Source organism: Grus americana, chromosome 23 (genome assembly GCF_028858705.1).
Source record: "Grus americana isolate bGruAme1 chromosome 23, bGruAme1.mat, whole genome shotgun sequence".
Taxonomy (NCBI): Eukaryota; Metazoa; Chordata; class Aves; order Gruiformes; family Gruidae; genus Grus; species Grus americana.
In genome coordinates this window covers 2,453,018-2,478,496 of record NC_072874.1, presented here as the reverse complement: position 1 = coordinate 2,478,496, position 25,479 = coordinate 2,453,018, and the positions used below count along the sequence as shown (strand labels likewise).

Below are 25,479 nucleotides of genomic sequence, written 5' to 3'. Positions count from 1 at the left end.
CTGTTCAGAGTCTGGGCCCCTGCTGCTGCTGGTGTCACTGCCTGCAGGAGCCTGAGACACTGGTCCTGAGCTGGGGAGGGGGCTGGTCATGGTCTGTCCTCTCAGCTTCCTGCTAGGCAGCCACTATTCTGAAAGTGTTTAACGGGAAGAGGGTGAGACAAACGTCCCTCCAGAGCAGGGCTGAGCTGGGAGGGCAAGGGGGAGCACCATCTGCCTGGAAGAGGCAGGGGACAGGAGGAGTGCTGCTGCTGCCAGCTCCTCCGCCACCCTTCCCCAAAGCGCTGCAGCGCTTCCTCAGCCCACCATGTTTCTGCCGAAAGCACTGCACAGTCAACAGCCGGCTTCACCCTGTTTCTGCAGGGTCGCTTTGTTATCCGATGCTGTCTGGCTGCCTCCGAGATGGAGCTCGGCGGCTCTGGCCCGTGTGTGCAGTTTGCATGGCGCTGGGCCTGGGCACCTCACTGGAGCGGTCAGCAGCTCGGGGGCAGCCCCCAGAGCCGCACTGCTGCTTCACTGTCCCTCGAACAGCTGCTCGGGTGGAGCCCGGGGGGATGTTGAAGAGCTCACAGGTAACAAACTGCGTGTGAGCAGGGACCGTGCGTCCCACAGCCACCGGAGCTGGGGATGCCTTCAGCCGCGGTGTTTGCCTGGGCACCAGGGAGGCTGCTCGGGCAGGCGGCTCTCGGGGGGGTGCCACGGACTCGCTTCCCGCTCAGGTGGTGTGCCCGGGGACTGCAGAGCTGGTACGGGAGTTGCGAGGCCTGGCCCGCGGGGGTGGCAGGGGAGCAGAGTGCTCGGTCCCGGCCTGGGCCTGGGCCTGGGCCTGGGCCTGGGCCTGGGCCCGGCTGGTGGGCGCGGGGCCCCGCGGGTGGCTCCGGGGCTTTGTGGGCGGGGCTCGCCGGGAAAGCACCCGCCTTTCCACCAATCACGGCGCGTTCGAATCTCCCGCCCGCACACCAACCCCCTTGGAGTCTAGCGCCGGCCGGAACCGGAGCCAATCGGCGGAGGGAGTCATCCCGCCTCAGCCAATCAGCTTTCACTTCTTTCCTGCTTCTCGTCTCCGCGTCTCAACCAATCAAAGCCTGCCACAAATATCCCCGCCCAGCCCCCGGGTTCTCCCCCAATCAAAGCCGGCGCTGGGTCATCCGGCCAATCAGCGCCTCCCCCTTCTCCGCGGCCCCGCCGCCATCTCTGCGGCGGCGCGGCGGCCGCCAGGAGGCGGGATGGCGGCAGCGGGGGGTGGTGGCGCATGCGTCACTTCCGTTGTCAGGTGGCCGCCGCCGCGGAGCGGAGCGGAGGCCGCGGCCGGGCGTGGGGCTGCGGGAGGCGCCGGCGGCCGCGCCGGCCCCGGGGCCATGGGTGAGCGGACGGGTGAGCTGGGGCTCGGGGCTGGTCCCGGTCCCGCCGTGCGAGGGGGTGGGCGGCCCGGGCACCGCGGCCGGGAGGCGCCGCTGATAGCCGCGTCCGTGCGGGGCTGGGCAAGGCGCTACGGGCGGCCGCTTCGTTCTTACTAAATCTGCACCGGGCCCCGGTGGAGGCTTCGCCGCGTGGTCCCGGGCCGGCAGTCCGCGGGTGCCCGGCCGTCCCGCAGGGCCTCAGGGGCAGCGCCTCTCCTGGCGGCCTGTCCCAGCGCGGCGGGGGCCGGCAGGCCGGCTGGCAGGGCCACGACCGGCCGGTGGAACCCGTGCGCTGCCGGTAGCTCGAGAGGGGCCCGGCCGAGGCCTCGGGAGAGACCGCGCTCCCTGCCCTGGCCCGCCGGTGGCGGGTGCGATGGCCTCGGACCGCCGTGAGGGCCCCCGGGGCGTGTCAGCGCGGGGCTGCTCGGGGAAGCGTTGCCCGGGGTCGGCCCGGCCGGTCTGTGTGCTCCCGGTGTACCGGCCGCGGGTGGGATTTTGCGTGGCGGGGCGTGTGTACGCGGGTGGGGTTAACAACGGCGCTTAGCGAGTTCCTCTGGAGTTTTCCTGCCCGTACCCCGGTGGGGTTGGGGCTTCGCTGGCAGCGTAGCTGGTTCTGCAGCACACGGACGGGCTCGGGGCTTGTGTTTGGTCCAAATTTCGCTTTCAGGCTGGGCAGGGGGTTCTTAATTTAGTAGTTTCGGACTTCTGAGGAGGAGCCTCATGTGTCTCAGCAGCGAGTAGTTGAAGGTCATACCTTCCAGTGAGAATGAGTAAGACCATAAAGTACTACAACCTGCCTCGTCCTCCCTGCGCGAGCTCACCCGAAGAAGAGGAGGAGGAGGAGGCGGCACGCTTTGGGATTCCCTGCGTTCAGAACCCGTTTCTGTTACCTGTTGGCTGTGGCCTGTGGGAGCTTCGCTGCCGCAATACGCGGGAGCGTTAAAGGTCTCGCGCTGCTGCTGGAGGAGCCCGTGGCACTGCGTCCCCCTGACAGGAGGGGTTTGGGGCTTGGCTCGTTCTGGCCAACCGCTCCCTCCTCCTGCCCTGGCTGTGGATGTGAATGTGCTGTGCTGCTGATTCAGTTCTTTGCTAGTTTAGAATTTTAATGTGTAGGCTGAACATGTACTGCTATATATAGGTGTGCTAGGTGTCTTAGACTCTAGTCTCAGGCTGTAATCCCGTGTCCGGAGGGAGGTAGAGAAGTCGGAGCAGAGGCCAGTGCCCGGAGTGGTGGAGCTGAGCTGCTGCGCCTCTGCCGTCTGCCTGCTGCGGGACAGCAGGCTCCCTTTGGGGCAGGAGGACACAAGCTGCACGCAGGTGGATGGTGGTTGGGTTCGTGGGGTGTAAATTGAGGGACAGGGCAGAGTAACACTTACCTGCTGCTGGGCAATGGCCCCAGGCCGGTAGCGGTCGGGATGCAGGACGTGTTTCCCCTGTGCTGGAGTGTTTGTGCTACATCCTTTTATTGTTTCTCTGTGGCATCCGCGCTGATGGTTTGGTCGCATAATCGCATTACTTAAAAGCACCCTCGTGTTCAGCTGCTTTTCATCCTCAGGATATTACAGAATCATCTCCTTTTGAAACCACACAGAGGGAAGCCTTGTCAGCACTTAGCTGCAGTTTGATTAAGGACAGCCCTATTGATTTTGCCTGAACTGCCCACTGTGCTTAGCCAAAGTAAGGGATGTGTTATCTGTCTGCAGAGGCGCAGCGGTGCTCCGGTCTTGCGTGATGTGTGCTTTGCTCGTGTAGACCAGCAGAAGCTCCGTGCCCATTGTAATTTTCTATGTGAAGTGGTCTTTTTCTGGTAGTCAGGTACACGTTTGTGAACTTACGGTGTCTGTCAATGTGCTTTCATGCTACAAATGATGGTAACGTTAGCATGACAGTACCTGTAGATAACTTAAATATATTTCTATTTATCTAGTTAGGACTAGATGACTAGATTATCGTTAAAAACAGGAGCCACACCTTACTGTAAAGAAAGTGTCAGCACGTGTGTGAGTCATGCGATAATCTTTGTGCGCATGAGGAAAGTCCTGCTGCAATGGATTTATGGAATATTAAGTGTACATAGTAACATAAGCCATAAAAGAAGTAGTCTTGTAATACAAAACACATCTCACCTGATGGTGACTTTAAAGGCAGTGACTGCCTGATTTCACAGGAGCAGCCCAGGGCTGGGAACTCGTGCGGTGGGCTCTGTGCTGGGAGAGCGACGCAGTCTGGGGTGCTGTCAGAGTGCTGCAGTTGGATTTGCGGGCTCTTCTCCTCTGCTGTGCCCTGCTGTAGGTGCCCCTGCCATGAGGATGTTGGGCTGAGCGGGGATTTTTCCTGCTGGATGTGTCCTGTGCTTCAGTGTGAAAGGGTTAAGCTGAAGCTGGTGTTTATGTAACCAAACAGGGAACTCCCAGAGATGAGTCCTTGGCTATCTCCTGTGTTGATCCATCAGAAGGGTTTAAAGAAAGCCCAGCTTGTTGCTTGCTTGCACTGTAATTACATTGCTGGAATCCTGTGCTTCAGAGTTTCCCTGGCTGCCTGGGGGGGCCAGGAAGGAATTTGCTTTCCCTGATGTATGATTTGGCCTGTGGAAGCCTTTTTTGTCCCTGAGAAGTTGGAGACTGGCCGCAGCCAACTGTGGGATGTAGGCAAGGTGTACTGGGGTTCCTTTTAGCACTACAGCCTCTCAGGGTGCTGGCTGCGCCTTGCTCACATACCCACGATTAAACTCATCGGCAGGTTGGGCTGAGGAAGGAGGTTTCCTAGTGGGTCGGTTCAGCAGGGGCTGCTGGAGGCATTCATGTCCCCCAGCTTGCGAAGCACGGCTTGCTTGGTAAGCTCATACTTTACCAGGTGCCTTCTGATGGCATGGGGGTGCCCCAGCACCTTGTGCTGTGCCCACGCCTCGGGATTCTTCCTTCTCCTTTGGTCAGAGAAACTCTTCGTCTGGTTTTGAGCTAACTCCTCGCTTAGGGAGGAAGCTTGAATGAGTCTCCGCACGTTTCCAAGAAATCTCTGAGTCAAGGCTCCTCTGTTTCTGGAGAAGGCTTGCCTTCCCGGAAGGGCTCACACAGTGGTACATGGGTTGCGCTGGTGGCTCTGAGTCATCTGATGGCCTGGTTTGTTTTTTTATTGTTACTTCTCTTACAGAACAGTTAAACTTCCAAAGTTTTTGGTAGAGTTAATGTTCCTGTACAGTGAATCCACCACAGTGCTTTGCAGAGGGAGGGGAGCCCACCTTGCCTGCACCAGCTGCTGCTGCTCCTTCCCACACCCCTGCCTTGCTTGGGATCTGCCCGGCCAACGTTCCCTGTAATCCCCCAGCCAGTGACTCTTCCACAGGCCTGGCTGATCCGAACTCCGCCTGTTCTCAGGGAAGCTTTTCCAAGGGGAATTGAGTCCCTGGGAGCACTGATGACTCGGGTCTGAGCTGTCCCTAGCCAAGTTTGCCTGGAGAAGGCGTGTGGCAATGCTCCGGGATTGCTGCTTCTCGCAGTGATACCAACCTGCTTGTTCCCGTGCCAGAAGCCAGACCATACTTGAGGTTTTACTCATTTAATATTAGCATTCATGTATGTTTTTAGGTCATGTCCAACAACGCTTCTCGTGAGCTGGAATTTGCAATGAGCCAGGCTTTAGTGTGAACTTTGATTAATCATTACTGATAAAGACTGCCCAGTGCGTTGTTTAGATGGTAAGATGTGCAGCCTAATATTCTTCATTCGAATGAATTTTTTAGCTTTGTTTTTGCAAAAGCTGAGGCCAGCGCTGGCCTGTCACTGGTGATGGCTGAGTGGACGGGGCAGATGGAACAAGAGCCTTTGCACCGGCTCTCCAGCTTCGTCCCAAATGCTGCAGCATTAGGCTTCCAGAAGAGAAAGCTGGGCAGAAATGCTGCTGCGTTGGGTGGCAGGTATTTTCCCATCTGGGGTGAGAGATAAATTATTGAGTAGAGAGCAATGCCGTGCTTCCCTGGGCAGCTGAGCACCCAGCGGGCCTGCCTGCGGTGCCACCTCTCTGCCGCGGAGGTTTCGAGCTCGATGACGAAGCCCGTGGGGAGCGGTGATTCATTTGTCCTGTGCGCACGCCCGAGCCAGCAGCCTGGCAGCCCTGCCTGCGACTCCCGCGCAGCCCCGTCTTGTTTCCACCTGCAGCGTTTCCAGGTCAGGAGCGACAGGCAGGTTTCAGGTCAGGGGTGCTGGCGGCGGGGCGAGTGGGAGCAGCCGCAGTGCAGCTCCTTCGGTGGCCTGGGAGATGCTTCTGAGGCACCTGGGCTTGCAGAGGCAGGCTTCCTTTAACAGTGCGAGCTCCTTGCTGAAGGAGCTTGTCCTCGATAGCCCTGAACTTCCAGCAGACACTGGTGGGCTCCGTCATCTGCTGCAGCTCCCCTCTGTTGCCATACTTGCAGAGACCAGTCGCTTGTAGCAGCGGGGTAGGATGCTCTGGGGTTCCCAGTCATCACACTAGAAAGTGTAAATACCAACTAATTTGGCTTGTCCCCCTGTTGCAAGATAAATCAACAGAAAGTGTCGCGGAGGTTGTATCAGCTGCTTCAGTGTCTTAGGTAGTTTCTGTGCTGCTGAGTAATCCTGTTAACGCCCCAAAGGTACTTTTTTTTTTTTCCTGCTCCAGCTATTAGCTGTGGCTGCTGGACTGCAGGACCTGCTGGTTCTTTAGTCTGAGATGAAAAGGTCGGTTTCCTCCTCTCTTGTTTTTCTTTGTTGTTATGCTGGGCACTAGAACATTATGCAGCAATTCGGGAATTAGACAATTTCCTTAAGCTACGTAATTAAAAGACATTATGTCTAGGTCTCCAAATTATTTGATTAATAATTCTATTAGAGTTGTAACTAGCACAGTAAGAGGCTTTAGACACTTCTCCAGTAAGATGTTTGATATATTGCATGCATCGCATTAAAATTGTTAAGTAATGAATTTTTGTGCTAGACTTGTAACTTCATTGTCTGTGTGAGAGAAACCATTTGTGTTACAGATGGTGGGACAGGGAGCGGGGGTGGTTTGATTCAGTTTGTGCAGTTTGGGTTTTGAGGCTGGGGGCGGTGAACCCACCACATCAGTATCTGACGGCCCTGTCTCTAGGATGGAGCGCTTTAAGGGATAAGTGGGTTTGTTCTGGTTCTCTGCAGAAATGCTGGATGCTCTCTCTTGAGACTGATCCTGCTGATGTTAAAATGATTTTTTTTTTTCAGTCTTAAGAATTGGAAAGTCCCGGCTGTCTGTGGGGCTGCCTGTAGACAGAGGCTTTGCTGCGGGGGCCGGGGGATGCTCTTTGCCCTTATGAGACTCACCACCTCTCATGGAAATATTCTAAATTCTCAACTTTGGGCTATTTTAAATCTCAGCTGTGCTGCAGTGTAACCAGTTCATGTGTGGGACTCCGCTTACTGCTTATTTGCCCTCCGCTTATTGTGTGCGAGGAGGAAATCCTTGTGCGATGCAGTAATCCCTCTTGTGTGCTCTGAGCAAGCCTGTCCTGGGAGGGCTCAGCCGCACCGGTGGCAGTAGCAGCAGGACACGGGGAAGCAGCTCGTTTGCAGCTGGAATGCTGCCGGTGTCCCTTGAGCCGAGCTGCGCAAGGCTGGCGGGGCTCAGAGAAACCCGAAGTGCTCACGTGCGAACCCTGTGGGTGCTGCTGAGGGCCCCTGAGGGTTTTGGTGGCTCAGCCGCCCTCGGGGTGCAGCCCAAGCAGCAGGGACTGAGTAGGGAGATTGGGTGGACAGTGCCCCGAGTGGCCCAGGATTGTCTCCAATAGCTGAGTACCCATTTACGTTGGTGGTGTTCTCTCTTGCTCTTACAAATATTCTGTGCTGAAGCTGCGATGCTTAAGTCAGTGAATGTCCTTTAAGCAGCGGTAGGGCTGGGACACCTCCGCTCGCTCTCAGCGCCGGGACAACTCATACCGAAAGTGCTGGCTAGCCGGTGAGCAGGCTGCTGCGCACCATCGGCACGGGTCTGCCTGGCCGGGGCGTCCTGTTTATCAAAGTATTGATAGCTTCAGTACTCTAAATGAGAAGGATCCTCAGCAGTCTTTGCAGATCCCCAGGGCCAGGTGATAATATTGCATTGTGTTTTGGGTGGTGTTGGGAGTTTGGCTCCTGCACCCCAAATGTTCCTTCTGCATTTTTAAGTTGATCTAACTGGATAGTGGTAAAGTAAGCCAGCGTGGATTAACGAATGTGTAACGCGTGCAGTATCTGAGGGTTAAACTTGAAGCATTTCCACTTTTAAATGGGACCAGATGAACTATTAAGCAGTGCTGAATTTGAATTGAATTAGTTTGATTATTTTTTTAGAGGCCGAATATAAATTTTAAAGAGAAATTAAACTGCAGTGGGGATTTAATAAGAATAAAACTCAATGTATTCTCCTTTGCCTTTCGTTCTGTTCAAGTCCAAACTTCAAGCGTTAACTCTTACTGTGATTAACAGTTGTTTCCAGTGGTGAAGATTTTGTTGTGGCACTATTGCTAACTTGGGTGTATTTAAAATACTGTTAAAAATAGGCAAGTTAGTACCGTGTGGTGGAGGTTAAAACGGAGAACATGTTTGTTTCTGCTCTGAAGGCCTGTCTTGCATCACAAAATGCCTTTTGAGACTGTTGACGCTTGTGTTTGTCTTGCTGTGCAGGGCCATGGTCTGTGACTCTTTGGGGCCTGAACTTCAAGAGCCCTTTTATTCTCTCACGTGATATCAGGAGCTTCAGGCCTTTTCTAAGCCAAAATAAACACAGATGTTTCAAGCTGCAGAACTTTTGGTGCATACCACGTTATCGTAATCAAGAATAATCCAGAACCACAGCATCAAGTGTATCTCATTTCGCATTACAGAGTCCTCGACCTTTCGACCATCCAGCCTTCTCCAAGGTGATGACTACTGTCTCCTGAGACGTTGGAAAACCTAGTTTGGAAGAAGAGTAAAGATACAGTTGATGCTGAACTACGTGAGTCCTCAGATTATTTTGTTTACGATAACGCCGTTTGCACCAGCAATTCCTATCCAGCTTGGATTGCGCAACGGTCATTATCTCAGAGTTTCTGTGCAGTGGGGTTTCTCCAGTGGAAATCTTACTCATACATTTCCAGCAGGGATGATGATGTTGCAAGAAGTGGAGAATTTTATAAGGTACAATCAAATATTAGGTCAGGGAGGCGGAATGAACGGAACAAAGAGCGTGTGTGGCTCACGACTTTGTTCTGTTCAGCTCGCTGGGCCTGGTGACACTTCTGTGTCGGAGATCTGAGCGGCTGGTAGGAGATGGTAGTGCAGGGATGCAAAGTCTGCTGCAAGACTTCGCAGCTTATCTCTCTTGTTATCTCTGATCTTGGTGACAGGTAGTGCTAGATGAATTAATGCAATGAGATCACTCCTGTGTCCACAGAAAGGGTGGGACTGCCAGAGGGTAAACTTCATTCAAAGTGTGGTGATTTATCAGTCTCTTATGTGGTGAAACACTGGGACTTTTTAAAAACAAATAAGTACAACCCAAAAATATTTTCCCAGTCTGCTGTAGTAATCTCTTAGGGAAGACTACCAGGGCTTGGTTTTGACTTGCTCAGAGTAAGAAAATGGGTCTGTGCTTAGTTCCTCCTCTCCACCACCCCCCTCAAAAAAAGTAAAAATCTTTGAAATATTAGAGCATGAGCATTAATGTCTAGATATTTGTGGAAGTCTTTGAAACTCTTCCAAGAGGTAAAGGTGAAGAGGAGGTGTATTGGGAAGAAAATTGCGGTTTGATGGAGCGGATTGCTGCTCGCAGTGAACGTGCAGCGTGTGAAGGCTGGCCTGGCAGCAGACATAAGAGGTTTTGTTCCTGCTGAACTGAAACAAGACTTTCCTTTGGGGAAGAAGGGTTTTAGTCGCAGAGGCTTGGATTTATTTAGCCCTTTAGGTATTGGTTCAATGCCACCTCAGATTCTCTTTTTAGATTTCTGAGCAAATATAAATGCATGTTGGAAATCAGATTTTCTGCAACACCTGAATAAGCAGGAGTTAGTTAAGCTTTTAGTTGTTTGCACTGACTTGTAGTGGTGTGTGGACTTGGATGCAAAGCATGAGATTCGCGTTTAATAGATGAAATTGTTCTTTGCACGGAGTAGTAGTGCAAGAGAGCACACGTACTGGCACCACAGTGTTTCCTTTCATTGGCATATCCGTTAAAGGCAGGTAATAGTGTGTTAAACCCAAACAAAGCATCGCTTCCTGCACCTGGAGACTGATGTGACGGTTTTATATGCTGGACTCAGATTTCAGCTGCGTTGGATGTAGATAGATGGAGATGTAATAAAAAGATTAGAGGCTAAAGAGGTACAAAGAGAGGGGGGGACTTATTTTAGGACTAAAAATACATTTTTGAAAAATCATTGTTAAATTAACTGAATCTCACAATAACTAGCATGTTTTAATCTTCAATGCCCTTGTTGGAAAAGGTGAAAGCTATTGTTCATTTTTATGCTCAGTTAGTTTCGTGTGTTCTCAGCTGTTTGAGGAACAGATCTGAGCCTTTTGAGCTGCTCGGTGAGCTGGCTGCAACGCCTGGTGGGAAGTCTTTGGTGAAGGATCGATCCCACAATAGTCCAGGCGCTGAATCAGAAATAGACATCCATACAGACAGAGAACTTCAGCATTTTCTTTCAGAGTTTTTTGGAATATGTTAATTTGCAAACTTGTTTTTGCTGTAAAACAAGCTTTAATTATTTTGACTTGTTCCCAGTATGTGTCTCAAACAACTGTTGTAGGAAATGTTGCTTTGAATAATGAGGCTGATTTATACCTTCAGAAATGCATTAAGCCTCCAACCCACAACTGGTCTATCAGTAATGAGCCATAGCTTTTTTTGTAGAAACACAAGTAGGCAGAGACACAAGTGCGTCAGTAGGTGAAAGCCTTCCAGTACGAAATAAGGGATAGTATAAGAAATTAACTCTGTTGCTCATCAAATGTGATCTTCTTTCTTTTTCAAGAGCCAAGGATGAAGCGGCGAGCATCAGACAGAGGAGCTGGGGAAACATCCACTAAGGCAAAAGCTCTTTGTACAGGGATTTCTGGAAATAACGCCAAGAGAGCGGGCCCTTTCATACTAGGTAAGCAGGGAGGGTTTTCTTCTTCAGTTTTCAAGGTAGCTACTGATTGCAAAACTGAAAATAAAAGGCACTGTAAAATGAGGCGAAGCAGATGTGTAATTTAGCATCTTACCTCAGAGCACAATTTGCTTGATGTAGCAGAGCAGTAGCTCTTGGAGCTTCTGCAGCTAGGCAAGCTAAGGAGATTTGTAATACTAATACAGCAAGGCAGGCACGGCTTTTAAGATAAATATGAGCCCTCGCTTTTACCCTTTTTTTTTTAATTTGTTTTTTAAACTACATTCTTAAACTTTGTTAAAGAGCAAATTAATTCAGGGGACTCTTTGGTTAGAGCTCTGGGGACCCTGCTTGCCTGGAATATGCTGTCAAATCAGCCTGTAGGCACCTTAATAACGGAGTAGTGATCACTGTAAGTGGTATGTGCCAAGGTAAGGCTGCTCTGCTACCTTGAGAGTTGCTAGAATAGTTGTTAGTTCAAACTAGTTATATAAATGTCAAAAACATGGACTTCACAGTGGAAACCAATGGATAATCGATTGGAAGCTGATTGATTTAAACTGAAGAGTGGAGATTGTATGTTAACTTGAAATTTGGACCAATCTGTGTACCCGAGCAGTCCCTGCAGAGGTGGCAGTTGGGTTCAGAGGTGTGGTAACAGCAGTTGCCATGGGTGTTGCTAGTAAATGCAAAAGCTGTATGGTTCAGGCATGCAGAAATTTGAATTTCTGAAAAAGGCTGTGCCATGTGTGGCCTTTTGTTAAATGTTTCTCCAGTGAACAATTGAAACATTGTCATAAAAGGTCTCAGAGTTCAATACCATCTTTTTTCTTTAGATAGTAATTTGTGGAAACACATTTAGTCTCCTGGAAAAAAAAGGAACTTAGTTTAAACTGATGTAAACTGTGTGACACTTGCATACTGATGTAACCCCGAATTAGTCATTGCTGCTTAAAGGAAAACAAGTCTGTTTTTGCTTTGTGCTGTTAGGTCCACGTTTAGGTAACTCCCCTGTGCCAAGTATTGTTCAGTGTTTGGCAAGAAAGGATGGGACAGATGACTTTTATCAGCTAAAGGTAAGCAAACTGCAGGGCTTCCACATCTTCAGGGCTCTTTAATGTTAGCTCTTGTGCCAGAGGCACTTGCAGCAGTGTGTGGTGTAGGCTGTACAGTGCGCTGTAGGAAACGGCTGCTGGAACTTCCCCTCGGTGGGGCAGTTCTGCCAGGCGTAGATCTGGTGTCGAGATTAGCCCTGCGATAGGGCCTCTGTGGCTGCTGTGCTGCTCTCCTGGAGCCCTCTGATGTGTTCTGCTGTGCCTGAAATGGGGGTGGACCCAGCAGGAAAAATCACCTGGGATATTTGCAAAAAGCCACCTGAGCAGCTTTTCTGTGTTAATCAAGCTCATGCTATGCATTCTGCACAGATGTTAGCTCAGACAGGTTTGTGGCAAGTATGCAAACAGAGCAATTACATCAGCTGTTAAACATGTGTGAAAACCTAAAATGAGAGAGGTTTGGGACATTTGGGTTTTTCTGGGAACTATAAAGGTCTTTTCCCTTTTCCTGAAGATTCTCACCTTAGAAGAAAGGGGTGATAAAGGAATAGAAACCCAGGAGGAACGACAGGGCAAGATGCTGCTGCACACAGAGTATTCTCTCCTCTCCCTGCTCCACAACCAGGAAGGAGTGGTTCATCATCACGGGCTCTTTCAGGTACAGCTGGTCACCATCCAGGTTGGGAGAATGCCAGTAATCGCTATTGGCTTGAACTGCTTTTGTTTAATGTACACTTCGTGCTGACCCTGTTCTTGTGTGTAAAGAATTACCAGCACACCTCTGAGATTAACCGCTGCTGCTTCAACAAGCAAGTTTGTGGCAGGGGCTTTGGAGAGTTAAGTGGGATGTAACGGGGTTTGGGAAGTGTGAGAACATCCAAAGACAGGTGTTCAGTAGCTTCCCCTTCAAACAGGACAATAGTCGCTTCACTGGCAAATGAATTTGTGCCCATAGAGCACCCTTAAGAACTGAATTTGTGCTTTCCAGTCTCTGTACTGTTTTATGATGACTTGTAAGATGGGACAAATTGCCAAGAAACTGTTGAGTGAATTGTGTGGCTGTTAATGCCTTCAGAGCTGTTTATGGATGAGATGGTTTGATAGGAATTACTGGTTTGGATGTTGGTACTGCCTTGCTGGTTAAGTTTTGTCAACACTTTTCACATGAGGCCATCTGTACTATATCTTAAATAAGCCAGATGTCCAACTCAGCTGTGTCCTGTTTAATGTTATGGAAGAACTGCTAATTGTGTCTTAAGATTTCTGTTCTTCTCATTAATGTGTTGGATCCCTAGTATTCAGAGTCTGTATGACTGTAGAGATTCTCTAGGCTTTATCTAAAGGTGTCTGTGGGATATAAACAGTATCGGTGCTGACATAGCCGTAAAACCATAGACTTTCTCTGGCTTCTTAAGTAAAGATCATGTATCTTTTTGAAATCCCAACTCAGGGCAAAGATCAAGCACTATGATTGCATTTGCTTATTTTGAGCTCACCAGGTAGATAGTTATTCTCCAGTGCTCTGTATGTAAGTACATATGCCTAGGTAGCTTCCCTGAACTATTGCTCATTTGTTTGCCTCCCTGTAGGACCGAGCTTGTGAAATTATAGAAGATCTAGAAGCCAACAGAATGGTCAGAAAAATGAAGAAGCGCATTTGTCTTGTGTTAGACTGTCTCTGTGCTCATGACTTCAGTGACAAAACAGCAGATCTGATCAATCTGCAGCATTATGTCATTAAAGAGAAAAGACTCAGTGAGCGGGAGACGGTAGTGATATTTTATGATGTGGTACGAGTGGTAGAAGCGTTACATAAGGTAAGATCTTTGTTATCCCTTTCAGTGCTGGAAGGCTTAGTTTTCCCACGTTAGTATAATAGATGTTGTAAAACTTCCTTGTGCAGGCAGTGGCAAGGTTACAGAGGAGGGATGGTTCAGCTCTTTCCCCATAACAGTGTTCTGCGTAAGACCTCGTGCCCCAAGCCATAAGAGTGTTCCCTTCCTTTCCCCTTTCCTCAAGTTTCCTGATGTTAATGTAGCATTTGTTGACTGTGGAGAGGGGCCAGCTAGAGTAAATGCAGATCAGGTGAATTACAGTGTTACTAGCCTCAGAAAGGGGTGGTCAAAGAGGAGAGCAGAGGCTAATCAAATGCAGGAAACACTTCAAGCTATTTCCTTTTGCAGCAAAATAAATCACAATGTAAGAATTGATTTCTGAGATCAGAACCTCAAGCTATAAGTTTGAGATCAATGCAGGAGAAATTATTCTAACAAAAATAGGTTCTGCCAATGTTTGACTTCTTACCCTGTGACAAGGGCCACCCATCCTTCCTTGGCAGAGCGGTGAAGCATATGTCTTCTGAGGGAATGCTCATCATAGTGGTCTTACTGAGCCTGGACACTTAAGTTTCAGGTCTCTTAATTTCAGTCAAGTCTGCCTGTGTGGTCAAAGCAGCAAATCTGCTTGTTCTGTCCTTCTGACCAGAATCGAAAATGAAGTGCACAGAGTGCCCAGGATGCAACTGGACTTGAATCCCTGATCTGGGTTATTTCTGAGAATGCAGATGACATGATTTCAAAAGATACTTAATGCTTTTGTCCAAGTATCGAATCTATACTGCTATAACAAATACGCTTTTGTTCATGTTATACAATTATATATTTTTACAGAAAAATATTGTGCACAGAGACTTGAAACTAGGAAACATGGTGCTAAACAAAAGGTAAGTCTGCTGGAGAGCTGCTCTTCTGGCAGTTGTCTTTATCTATCTTCCCTGAAGCAGGTTTCTGTTAGAAATGCAGCTGAAGGCAGCACTTGTTGAATGCTGTTGTGTGAGAAGGGTGGGGGAAATGGAAGCAGCTGTGCAAAAATGCAAATCCAGTTCAAAGTTTATATGAGTTAATCTCCAAAAAAGAATTGAGCCCAACCTAGGTAGTTCACTCTTCACCAAGCTTAGTGACCCAATATCAGCGCTTCTTTTTGGATTCTAACTTCTGAAAACTAAATTTCATAATAATTCAGAAACCTGCAAGAGAAATGCTTATTTTTTTATATATATATATATAAAATTAAAATGTGGTAAGTGGTTCTGTTCACATAACTCATTTTCCGTCGTGCTAAAGGAATTCCCAGCACTGCAGTCCGTACTATAATCACAGCAGTGTTAAATCTTTGACTGTTACGCTGCTGTGTTTTTGCTAGCAGTAAAATATTTACTTATCTAAACAAAAGTTCTTCTGTCTAGTCTGTATTTGTGCTTGAAATAGCTTCCTTGTTCCCATTAGCTGGTTTGATGGAAGCTTCAGTTTATAACGCACTGATGTCCAACGTGTCTTGGATGCTGTGCAGACCCGGAGCAGAGTGAACGGCATCAGTGGGGCCTGAGTTCAGCTCGAGTGAGAGGCAGCTGGTGGTAGTGTGTGCTTTGCTTGATGGCTCCTTGGAGTTGTTTTAGTTGTCTTGGGTTATGTAGTGACTTAGTTGGGAAGCTAGTTCCAGTTCAGATGCTCTGCTGTGTCCTTTGGTATTACATTACTGGCTAAATATTTCGCGCTAACTTTAAGAATGAGTGGAATTCATTGTCTTTTCACACTGTCTGGTTTTCTGTGGAATGAATAAAAAACTGGAAGGCTTTAGGTCTGCAGGCTTCCAGAGTCTGCACAAAGCGTGCAGGTTCACCGTGGTCACAGCTTGCTCTCTTCTCCCCCCTAATACTGTTTGAAAGCAAGCCGATTTTACCTACTGAGGTTGAACTTCTTGGTGTTCTCGCACAGCAGCTGGTGGTTTTCAGGGCCACCTGTAGATTGTGTAAAGTTGTTTCTACAGAGCTACTTTAAAATAAATCTCTTATCTTCTGCTTGCTTCTTTGATTCTTCTTCTTGCTAGGAAGAGGCAGACAAAGGTTGCTGCTTTAAAGCATCCACCCAGCGCTTCCCTTCTTTTCTGGGCAAAGCGTGCAGTGGAGCATCCCACTGATAGAGCTGCACACAGGGGCCCCCACTAGCAGGAAGGGGGAGGTATTTGAAGCTTTGTGAACACACTTGCCAAAGTAATGCTTTGTATTACATGCTATGGTTTTGCTTTTTACTAGCAAGCCTACTTTGGAGAGGAAAAACTGTAGCCTCTACAGCAGTGAGTCATGTGAAAGGGTGGGTGAGGCGTAAGAATAGATCACCATGGAGAGGACCAGTCACTTGGGCTGATCAGAAATGTTTGTTCTGTTCCAGCCATGCTGACAAAGGACCCAGGTCTTTTCTGTTGATGGGGGAGTGAAATTATATCACTGCAAAGTCCTCATCAGGCACGTTACACCCTGGGCTGGTGAACATCCCTCAGACATTGCCCCCCGCAAGACGCGGACGTTAAAGCCTTGCAAATTTTCCAATTAGCCAGCGCAGTAGTTGGATGATTACAGATTATATCAGATTTCGGTGACTAAATAAAACCAAGCAACCCTGAACATTTTAGTGTCCTTTAGAACACTTAGTCTTTTAAACCTTTAACAAATCCTGCAAATTGTTATTCAGCCAGAGAAGTCTCTTGACAGTTGGAGCTAATGCTTCTTAAACACAAGTCTGCCTGTCTTAATAATCAACTCTCCATTGCCAACCCACACTTGGTTTTATTTCACTTGTCTGTTAGATTTGCTAGAAATACTTCTTGGTTATTTTGACTGATTTAATTCATGCTCTCAGGCTCTAGTTGTGTAATACTTTTCAAGGATATAGAAATCTTCTAGACAGTGTTTTTCTGCTCAGCCCTTAAGTTGTACGTTAAAATCCAAAGTACCTGAGTGACATGATAGATTTAATGTGGTAGTAATTTTGTAATGAGCTCACTTTCCCTGGAAAAAAATCATTAATTGGAGCTGGCAATACTATAGGGAAGTAGGGGTATCTTAACAGAGAAGTCGCGTGTACCTGCAGTTCCCACCTTTTCTGAAATACTCAAATGCAGGAGGTCTTTTGGACGTTGATTTCTCTGTTTTGTGTACTTGCATGTGCAGAACAGTCCTGCAGATCAGGTAAAACTGCCATGGGGCTCCTGCTGTGGAACTGCTGGGTAACGCAGAAGTGGTCAGAAGAATCAGAAGAATCTGATCAAAGGTCCTGTAGCTCATCTGCTTGTGATGCCTAAGCAAACAGTGCATGGAGCGCAGTCGTGGGGCAGCCCTTCTGTTGGGCATTTTCCTTTGGCTTCCAGAAAATGTTATGTGGAGAAGATGCCTTCAGAGATGGTAGTTGAGAAGCGTGGCAGAGAATCTGCTGTTAAAATAAACTGCCCTACAATGGTCAGCAAGCACAGAAGTGCAGATCCTGGTGCTGTTGATGCCTGTGGGGTGCTGTGCTGCTGGCCAGCATGCTCCTAGGGAGGCTGGCCAAAAGGTGGCTGTGTGGCTACAAGGTGGGCAGGTTCCGTGAGCACCCTGTGCCTACGGCCACGCTTACACGTGCCACTCAAGTTGAACGTAGACATTATCCATAGCTGTAAAAAAGATCCTCTTACTCCCCCTGTAAGAGTCTTGTTACTCCCCCTGTAAGAGTCTTGCAAGCCATGCTGACAGGTGTGGAATCCCTCCCCGTCGGGACAGAGTTGATCTTACAGCCCTGCTGGTGTTTTCCCAGCACTTCAAGCTTCCCAAAAAGCCCCATGGACACACACCTCTGTTTTGGCGTTAACTTCCTCTGTGCTGTTTGGCTCGTGCAGGATGACCCGTGTTCACTGATGTCTTCTTGATTCTCCCCAGGACTCATCGAATAACCATAACAAACTTCTGTCTCGGAAAGCACCTCGTGAGTGAGGATGACCTGCTGAAAGACCAGCGAGGGAGCCCTGCCTACATCAGCCCAGATGTGCTCAGTGGTAGGCAATCCCCTTCAGCCCCCACACTTAACCCTTGTTTCATTTATTTGTGGCTCTTGACAATAAGTGACAACCACCTAGTTCTGTTCCCATATGTAACTTACCTTCTGAGAGCCTCTTAATTAGGGTCCAATTATGAGACAGTTTGTTTTTTCCACTTGGGAAAGTATGGAGGGAAGGAGCAAGTGTAACTTTTTTCTTAAGGCTAGTCTGAACTTCAAAGCTAACTAAAAGCTCCCTGCCTGTTCCTAAGTAAGTCTGACTGCAGACAAGATCTTCAGTTTCCCACGTCTGAATCTTGTTCACTTAAGTTGCAGGTAAATCCCTAGGCCTAAGAGGCAATCGGTCCAAATCCCACCATAAGGTCAGTTTATTCCAGGTCATACACTAAGAGGAGCAGTTGCTGCAGCTGCTGCTTGCTTCCAGAAGGGAACAGCTTTTAATCTGGGCAGCTTCTCTCAGTCAGAGAGAGGAGTTACTTAAAAATAAAGGAATGATCACACCAGGCCAGACTTGCAGTCTGTTCGGGCTGTGTCTTGTCTCCAGCAGAGGACTTAAGCAGAAGTCTCTGAAGAACAGCTTTGTTCTGCAGAGAACAAACAGGACACAAACAGTGTCCTCCCACCTTTTAACTGTTTCCAGTGCATGGGACTTTCAGAAACAGATGTGGTTTCTGTCTAGCTGCTTCAGGAAGCTTCTCCTCAATGAACTCTGCTACTGTGCTAGCCTTTGTGCTGGCAGTAGCTGAGCAGGCAGTGATGGAGGCATCGCTTTGGGGGGGGTTGAGGGGGTTTTTTCTGTCATCCAGGTGAGCTTGACTAGAGTGCATTGAAAGGTGCATTTACAGTTGGGACTTTGCATCTGAAGCATCTCTCCGTGCATTAGCTCATGTTGCGGAGTACTCGTTGTGAGCACAGATTATTAAAATTCCCTCTGGATGGAGCTGAACTGCAGGGGCAGTCCAAGATCCCCCCTAATGCATCCCACCTGCCAAGGGCTGTCCATCCGCTGGGCTGGGTGGCATTAGGATGATGGGAAACTGCTTAAAACTGTGGACTGTGGGTCATCAGCACCAACTGTTTTCTGGACAGTTGGCAGTACGTTAGGCAGCACCGCTCGCTGATGTGCATACAGCCAGTGTGAAAGGCAGAGTCCTCACCGGTCTGTTGCATTTGTTTGTGAGGGTAACTTCTGGAATACTGAAAACACCTCTGCTGAAGATTGGAGCTACTTGTTTATGGTATCCTGAGCTATTGTATTTCAGAAATGCCCTCAGAGGGAGCTAGTCTTGGTATGTCCAGACCCAGTGGACTCCCCTCAGTAAGTTTGTTGTCAAGTTTACAGGCAGCAGCAATAAGTGTAGCTGAGCTCTTCCGTCATGATCTGCCAGGCAGGTTTGAGACTGCTTCCCTTCTGGGCAGGACTAAGCCAGGAAGGGAACAGAGGCAGCCGGGGAGGTGGAACGTGTGTTTTTTCGCAGGCCTTTCCTGTTCTGCAGGATATCCTGAGGCCCCTGTAACCAGATGGATGATAGGAGCCAATTGCTCTGCAGGAGCTTGGAGCAGTTGCAGCTCAAGTGGCCGGTAAAGGCTGTGTGGAGCTGCTCCTTCCAGCTCGTCCGGGGAACCGTTCTGTCCTGGACTTCAGCCCTGTTACTCTCCCCGCCAGCACAGCTTGACTCCAAGCGCCCATGTTTCTTCTAACGGCTCTCTTGTTGGTGGGTTGACTGGGCTGTCTGTAGGTCACACCGTTGGCACTGAACAGGCTGTCTTTGCTGACTTCTCTGAGAGCTGAGGCTGTTCAAGACCCTGCAAGGAGCAGCCTTAGGTACAGGACTGCGTCCTGCTGTAGCACCACCTGGGCTGACCTTTGGGTGCCATTGCACTGTGCTCCGGCTCTGATGTCTCTGCGGTTAGCTCTTCCCCACAGGGTGTCTGTGCAGCCCCATCCTGTGCTCTTGAAAATGCTGTTCCAAAATGGCTCAGTCTGTAGTTCCCCTCCAAGCATCGAGGGAAAAGTTACTTGAGGACATTCCAGGCTTCACCACCACCTTCAGACTCTGAGCATCCCTCTGTCTGTATTGCTGATACTCCTGTGCAAGAGGAAGCTAAAACGCCTAAAGAATTAATCATTGTTTTAGGTCTCCAGGAGAAGCTGTCTTCTTCTAAGACATGGCTTGCATTTTATGGCTGCTGAAATGTCACCGCAGGAAAAACTGGAGGAGGAGGGAGAGGTGCCTTTTTTTGAGCATATAAAGCAAAGAATAATTAGTACAAATAACAAATGCTGCAGCAGTGACTCACTGCGTGAGTCAGAGGAAGTCATTCCCTCAGTCCTATGCTGTGGTACAGCACTGGAGTTTAATTTTTTGATCCTCATGCACGCTGCTTTTTGATTTATTGTGTAAGGGGCTTTAAAGCAGTGTTTCCATTGAGCAAATCCCAGGGCATACTGAGGCTGCAGCAGCTTTCAGGGAGGCACCTTCCCATGCCCTCCATGGCTTCACGGCAGGCTTCAGTGCCGTCTGCTGGATCCATTCTGGAGGCAGAGTCCCACCTCGATGGGCTCAATCTGAGCCGGGTGTGGAGGGTCTTAGTCTGCACTTCCATGCAAATCTCCGGTGCAGCCAGTGGTGAGGTTGGGGTTAGTCTTGGACCACTCTTTGCCTGAGGAGCACTTACTCTTCTCAGGGTTTCTTTCCTGCCTCCCCGTGCTCACTGGCCCTTAAGTTCTCTTCTTCTTTGACCCGGACTCACAGCGAGGTGCATCTGTGGAGCCTGCGAGGCTCAGGGGCTGCCAGTGGCAAGTCTGAAGGGATGGTGAAGGGGAGAGTAGTGAGCTCCAGCACAGGATGCAGTAGTTCCAATTACGTGATGCTTTTGGGTCACCTCAGGGCCATTCAGCAGGGACAGCCCTGCTCTATAGGGAAAGGGAAGACACCTGTGTGGAGGTGAACAATGTGCTTATTCACAACGGGTGCACCTTTGAAAGAGGTTCATAGTGTCTTGCAGTAGGAAGTCTTGAGCGGTTTTGATTAATGCTTAGACAAAAGGATCACATGCAGAGGTTGCTTCAGCGCCTTTACTGCTGGTGGTGGGCCACAGACGTGAGCGGTGTCATGAAGCCTGTTGCTTTTGTCTCTCCTTGCTCCCTGCAGGACGGCCGTACCGTGGAAAACCCAGTGACATGTGGGCGCTGGGCGTGGTGCTCTTCACCATGCTCTATGGCCAGTTCCCCTTCTATGACAGCATACCTCAGGAGCTTTTCCGCAAAATCAAGGCTGCTGAGTACACCATCCCTGAGTGAGTACAGCCTGTCCCGGGGAGGCTTTTCTCTTAGTGCCTGTGCGGGCGGTGCTCTGGGCCGTACTGGGACAGCCGGAGCTGGAGGGGCTTCAATCAAAGCCCCTGAGGGTCGCAGCAGTAATGAGACCAAAGACTGTGTGCAGTAGACACCGAGGAAGGAGTAGCAGAGCTGGGACATCTTGTGCAAAGGTGAGAGAGGCCCCGTGCGGCAGGGACAGAGAATCGACCTCCCGACTAATTCTGGGGTCTCTCACTCAGAGCAGCGGTGGCTCCTCTAGTTCCTGAGCTGGGCTCCCAGCGTGTCCGTCCTGCTGCTGCGTCTGCCCACCTTGTGCACTTGGGCTCACCGTGCATTCTCTCTCCCAGGGATGGACGGGTCTCAGAAAACACTGTGTGCTTGATCCGAAAACTGCTGGTCTTGGATCCGCAGCAGCGTCTGACAGCTTCTGAAGTGCTGGATTCTCTCAGCTCCATCATAGCATCATGGTATGTGCAAGTGGAGAGACAGGAACATGGCGTCTCTGGCCGCAGGCTGTGTTATTCCAGCTGCAGCCAGCAGACTGCTGCCAAACAGGACACCGGAGGATGATCTGAGGGAACTGCAAAAAAGCCTTTAAATCCTGTCTCTCAACCATTGGTGTCTGCTGATGGATACAGCCAGAGTGGCCTGTACAAATGCTTGTCATTGTGGCCAAGGTTGGAGTCTGTAAAGCAATAGCGTTACAAAATAGTACTGGGGTACTTTGCTGCTGTGCCCCCCCCTTGTGCTCCCAGATCTGATTTTTAAAGAAAGTCTAATGGTCAGGAATATCTTACATGTACAAACAGATGCGGCCGAATGCAGACGCTTCCTGCAAGCCTGCGGTTAGCACTGCATTACCCGTTCAGTAAAAGCAGGCACGAGATCTCTAGAGGGGAAGAGCAGGCAGTGCCATTACAAGTGGGAACACTACACGTGCAGGGTGGGGATGCCCTTTGGGGGCAAATCTGACTCCAGGACTGGCATGAACCCACTGGGATGAGATTCCAGTAGCATACTCCAGCAGAAATGGATCCTGGTGATGTTTGCTTGGTGCAGCCCTCTTGTCAGCCCCATGACCTTCTGTCTGTGCTGCACAGCATGCCTGGGCAAAGTTCTTGTGCTGCCTGTTGAGTCAGCAGTGAAGTCTGTGATTTTTGGAGCTGTGGCTGTTTTCTCTCCTACCTATGCAAGAGTTACAGTTCCACATCCTGTTTTTTTAAAAAAAAAAAAAAAAAAAAAAAAAAAAAAAAAAAAAAAAAACAAACAAAACCCCACCAGCTCTGGGGATTTTGACGTGATTTCATACCAGGGAAGTTGAATTTGGAATAGCATCCTTTAGTAGCAGTAGCTGGTGTGGCATCCAGACAGCGCTGTGCCACACTGTGGTGGCCAGCCATGGCAAGCCAGGCAGGATTACCCTGGCCAGGCTGGTGGGTGAGGGTGGGTGAGTGGGGGCTGAGCTCCAGGTGCCTGATGCTGTGCTTTCCCCCCAGGCAGTCCATGTCCTCGCTGAGTGGCCCTTTGCAAGTGGTGCCAGACATCGATGACCAAGTGGCTAACCCTGAACACCCCCAAGAGGTAGGTTTTCCTACTTTCCTTTCCCTAGAACTGCTTTTCTGTGCCCCCGTGCTAAGTCTGTCTTTAGTGGAAAGAGATGGCAGCCCCTGTGGCCCCGAGCTGGGGAGGGGAGGCTGGCGAGGACCCAGCTGTGGCTGCTGCTCTGCGAGGTGGCCGAGGCCCTTGCAGTCCTGCGCAGCGGAAGGAAAGGCTCATGCTGCTGGGACTGGGACTCACATCCAGCTGGCCATGCTGCCTGGAAGTGAGCTTGACGGCCACAGAGCTGGCCCAGGGGCAGTTGCTGCTCTCTGAGCAGCGCTCACTCCCTTGCACACAGCTGAGAGCTCACATGCGCTGGGAGAGCTGGGAGGAGGTAGCGGTGTTGGCTCAGGCTCCTGGTGAGTTCTGCAATGGAGCGAACATCCTGTTTTCTTGCCAGCGTATTTTGTGTTGGAAATGGTGGCCAGTGACCTCACTGCCTGGGGACAGCCTTGTAGGAGCTTTTGCCTGCGATGCTGTAGTTGGTGTTGCCATCAGAAATCCCTCCGCAGTGCTTGGGGGGATGTGAGAGCTGGGGTCAAACAGCTGCAGCCCCTGAATATCTGGCAGGGTTGGGATGAGCTGCGTCAGGACAGAGCCACTGAGGTTTCCAGACCTCTGTTCCTGGTGGCACTGGTGAGTCCTGCCTGTACGTCCGGCAGCAGGTTCGGTGCTTGCATTAAGCTCCAGTTATCCCATGGTAGCTCGGGACCATCGGAGGGGAGCTGTGGGACCGTTGCTTGTTGCTGTGGCTCTGATGGGGTGCTTCTCGCAGGTGAAGGTGACGGAGGAGTGCTCGCAGTATGAGTTCGAGAACTATATGAGGCAGCAGCTGCTCTTGGCCGAGGAGAAGAACACCTTGCATGAGGCCAAGAGCTTCCTACAGAAGCGGCAGTTTGGGAACATCCCCCCCGTGCGACGCCTGGGCCATGACGCCCAGCCCATGAACCCTTTGGACGCAGCTATCCTGGCCCAGAGGTACCTTCGGAAGTAGCTTCCCACACATCTGAGAGCACAAGCACCATCCTGCAGTCTGCCTTTCACGTCGCCTACTACAGCTCAACAGCAATACCAGTGTCCCGTGATGGAGAATAATGTAGCAATTCTTCTGAGCTCTGTTCAGGGACACACTCACACTCACTCTGGAGGGAGAAGACTTTTGAAAAAGCTAGTTTTGGAAGCAGCAACTTCTTGGCATCTTCTGGAATCTGTTTTTTAAATCGAAGCCTCGATGACTAATCTGCTTTTAATCATGACTGTAATCTACCTCTCTTGTCTTTTTAACCATGCTGTTCTCTGGATCGAGCAAAGCCTGTGGGAAAGGAGAAGACTACCAAGGGTGAAGCTGGTTTGCTGGCACAAGAGTTGCGGCTGTGCAGTATGGAGAGTCGGCTGATTGCATTCGCTCCATATGGTTTGAATAAGCTTAGATTTATCAGGGTTTCTCGAAAGGAAGAATTTCTTGAAACCTCCCACTTCCCTTCATCTGCATCAAATCTTTTTCTGTCCCTATCGTGCCACCTGGTTTGGCTGTGGTGTCAACCCTCCGTGGCCGTGTGTGGGCTGCAGTGTGCTGAGGCTTTCACGAGCAGCACAAACAGCTGCCCGGCTACCCGGTGTCACCAGGGCTGCCTGGAGAGCCCGGCCACTGCCATGGGCAAGGATCATTCTTGCAGGCGATCGCTGCAAAGATTGGATCTTGTCCGCAGTTCAAAGGTTTTGCAGGACTCGGCCTGGTGTGGCCTCTGACCTCTTTCCCACCTTTCACTGATTCTTTTAGTTTCATTAAGAATATATGATTTAATCTTATTTTTCAGTAGCTTATCTAAGGTGCAGTTAAAATTGCATTAATTCTGATTTAGCATTTTCACACTTCAGTTGTGGTACAGATATAATATATGAGTTATAATGTGAAAAGCTTCCCAAAATAATCTGCCTAGAATTAGGAAGGGGCTGGCTGAAGTCTCTACTGTATTTGTTCCCTAGCTTATCTTGCCATCCCAGCCTTGCCACACAAACCTGGGGCTGCTGCCGCTGTCCCCGCGTGGCGCTGAGGCGGGAGAAGGATGTCCCGGTTTGTCACCTGATGCCACTGGAAGAGCGTTTGCCTGTGCTTGAGAACAGGAACAATTGTTTCTGAGCCTCATTTTGTGAACTGGATGCCTGTCTTGCCAGATGAACTGTTCTCTCACAGAGGTGCTGGGGCTCGCCGTGTCCCAGCCAGGGCGGCAGCTCTCCGGCTGCTCCCAGCCCCACGGCAGCTCCAGCATAGCGCTCTCCTGCCAGCTTCAGGCTGGGCACAAGGAAATTTGTGAGCAGTGACAGGAACAGCGGCCGTGGCCTTGGCTGTGGGTGCTGGCCCTGCTTTTTGGGGTCAGCTCTACCCCCCCAGCATGTGCAGGTAGGGAGTGAGTAGCAGATGTAGTTGTAGCATGTTGCCTTCTCGTGCCCCGGGCTGGGGCAGCGGACTGTGTCTAGCCTGGGCCAACGTAGCGGTGTCTTTGTGGGGACTTAGGGATTGACCTGAAACTCCTGGGCAGCATCGGGCATTATGTCCTGCCTGCGAACTCGCTAAAGCCGCTTGGCAGCGGGCAGGCAGGGAATTGTGAACACTAATACAGACTAGAACAGTTGCACCAACCCCAGCCAGCTGAGCCAGTAGCCTCAAGTCTTAGCCTTATTTATTTTAAAGATGGCAGGTCTGTGCCTGTCCCCCCCCTGTGCCACCAGCAGCAGAGCAGGGACCTGGTGAGCACCCCTGGGCCCTGACCCCCCAGCTGGGCCCTGCTCTCTCTATCTGGTTTTCTGCTGTCTTGCTCACACCTGTTTGTTTTTGGTTTTGTTTTTTTCCCTAAAAGTTAAAGCAATATTCCGGGGCCTCTGCACGGCTGTATCATACCCACTATTCCTGCGCGCTGGTCATCGCCAGTAAATCACACGTGTATTAAAGCAAACTGGAAGAGGGGTGGTGGGGGGAGGGCAGGAGCGGCTGGGGGTGCGGGCGGGGGGCCGCGCTGCGGGAAGGAGCCTGTTGTAAGAAAAAAAGGAGAGAAAAAAAAAAAAAAGAGGAAAAAGATTTGTATAAAGACATTATTTTTGTACTACATCAAACTACTCCTGCATGTCGGCAATAAAACTTCATACC

General features: G+C 50.0%; 1 protein-coding gene across 2 annotated transcripts; it reads left to right on the top strand.

The window, feature by feature from the left end:
* The first annotated feature begins 1,211 nt into the window (after positions 1 to 1,211).
* On the top strand, positions 1,212 to 25,479 carry STK40 (serine/threonine kinase 40). 2 transcript variants are annotated; one of them, XM_054802495.1, is made up of 12 exons: positions 1,212 to 1,359; positions 8,245 to 8,357; positions 10,378 to 10,497; positions 11,485 to 11,570; positions 12,064 to 12,207; positions 13,139 to 13,366; positions 14,219 to 14,271; positions 17,296 to 17,411; positions 20,569 to 20,713; positions 21,083 to 21,202; positions 22,232 to 22,316; positions 23,110 to 25,479. In XM_054802495.1, the coding sequence occupies exons 3-12, from the start codon at positions 10,386 to 10,388 to the stop codon at positions 23,326 to 23,328; spliced, it is 1,308 nt and encodes a 435-aa protein (XP_054658470.1). In that variant the 5' UTR covers positions 1,212 to 1,359; positions 8,245 to 8,357; positions 10,378 to 10,385; the 3' UTR covers positions 23,329 to 25,479. The 2 variants fall into 2 exon arrangements, with proteins under 2 accessions (XP_054658470.1, XP_054658469.1); XM_054802494.1 differs by having other exon boundaries at positions 1,215 to 1,371.

Coding starts and splice junctions, on each gene's coding strand:
- STK40 (XM_054802495.1), top strand. CDS start 10,386: ATGAAGCGGCGAGCATCAGACAGAGGAGCTGGGGAAACATCCACTAAG. Junction 17,412..20,568: donor CAGCCCAGATGTGCTCAGTG/GTAGGCAATCCC, acceptor TGCTCCCTGCAG/GACGGCCGTACCGTGGAAAA. Junction 22,317..23,109: donor ACCCTGAACACCCCCAAGAG/GTAGGTTTTCCT, acceptor TGCTTCTCGCAG/GTGAAGGTGACGGAGGAGTG.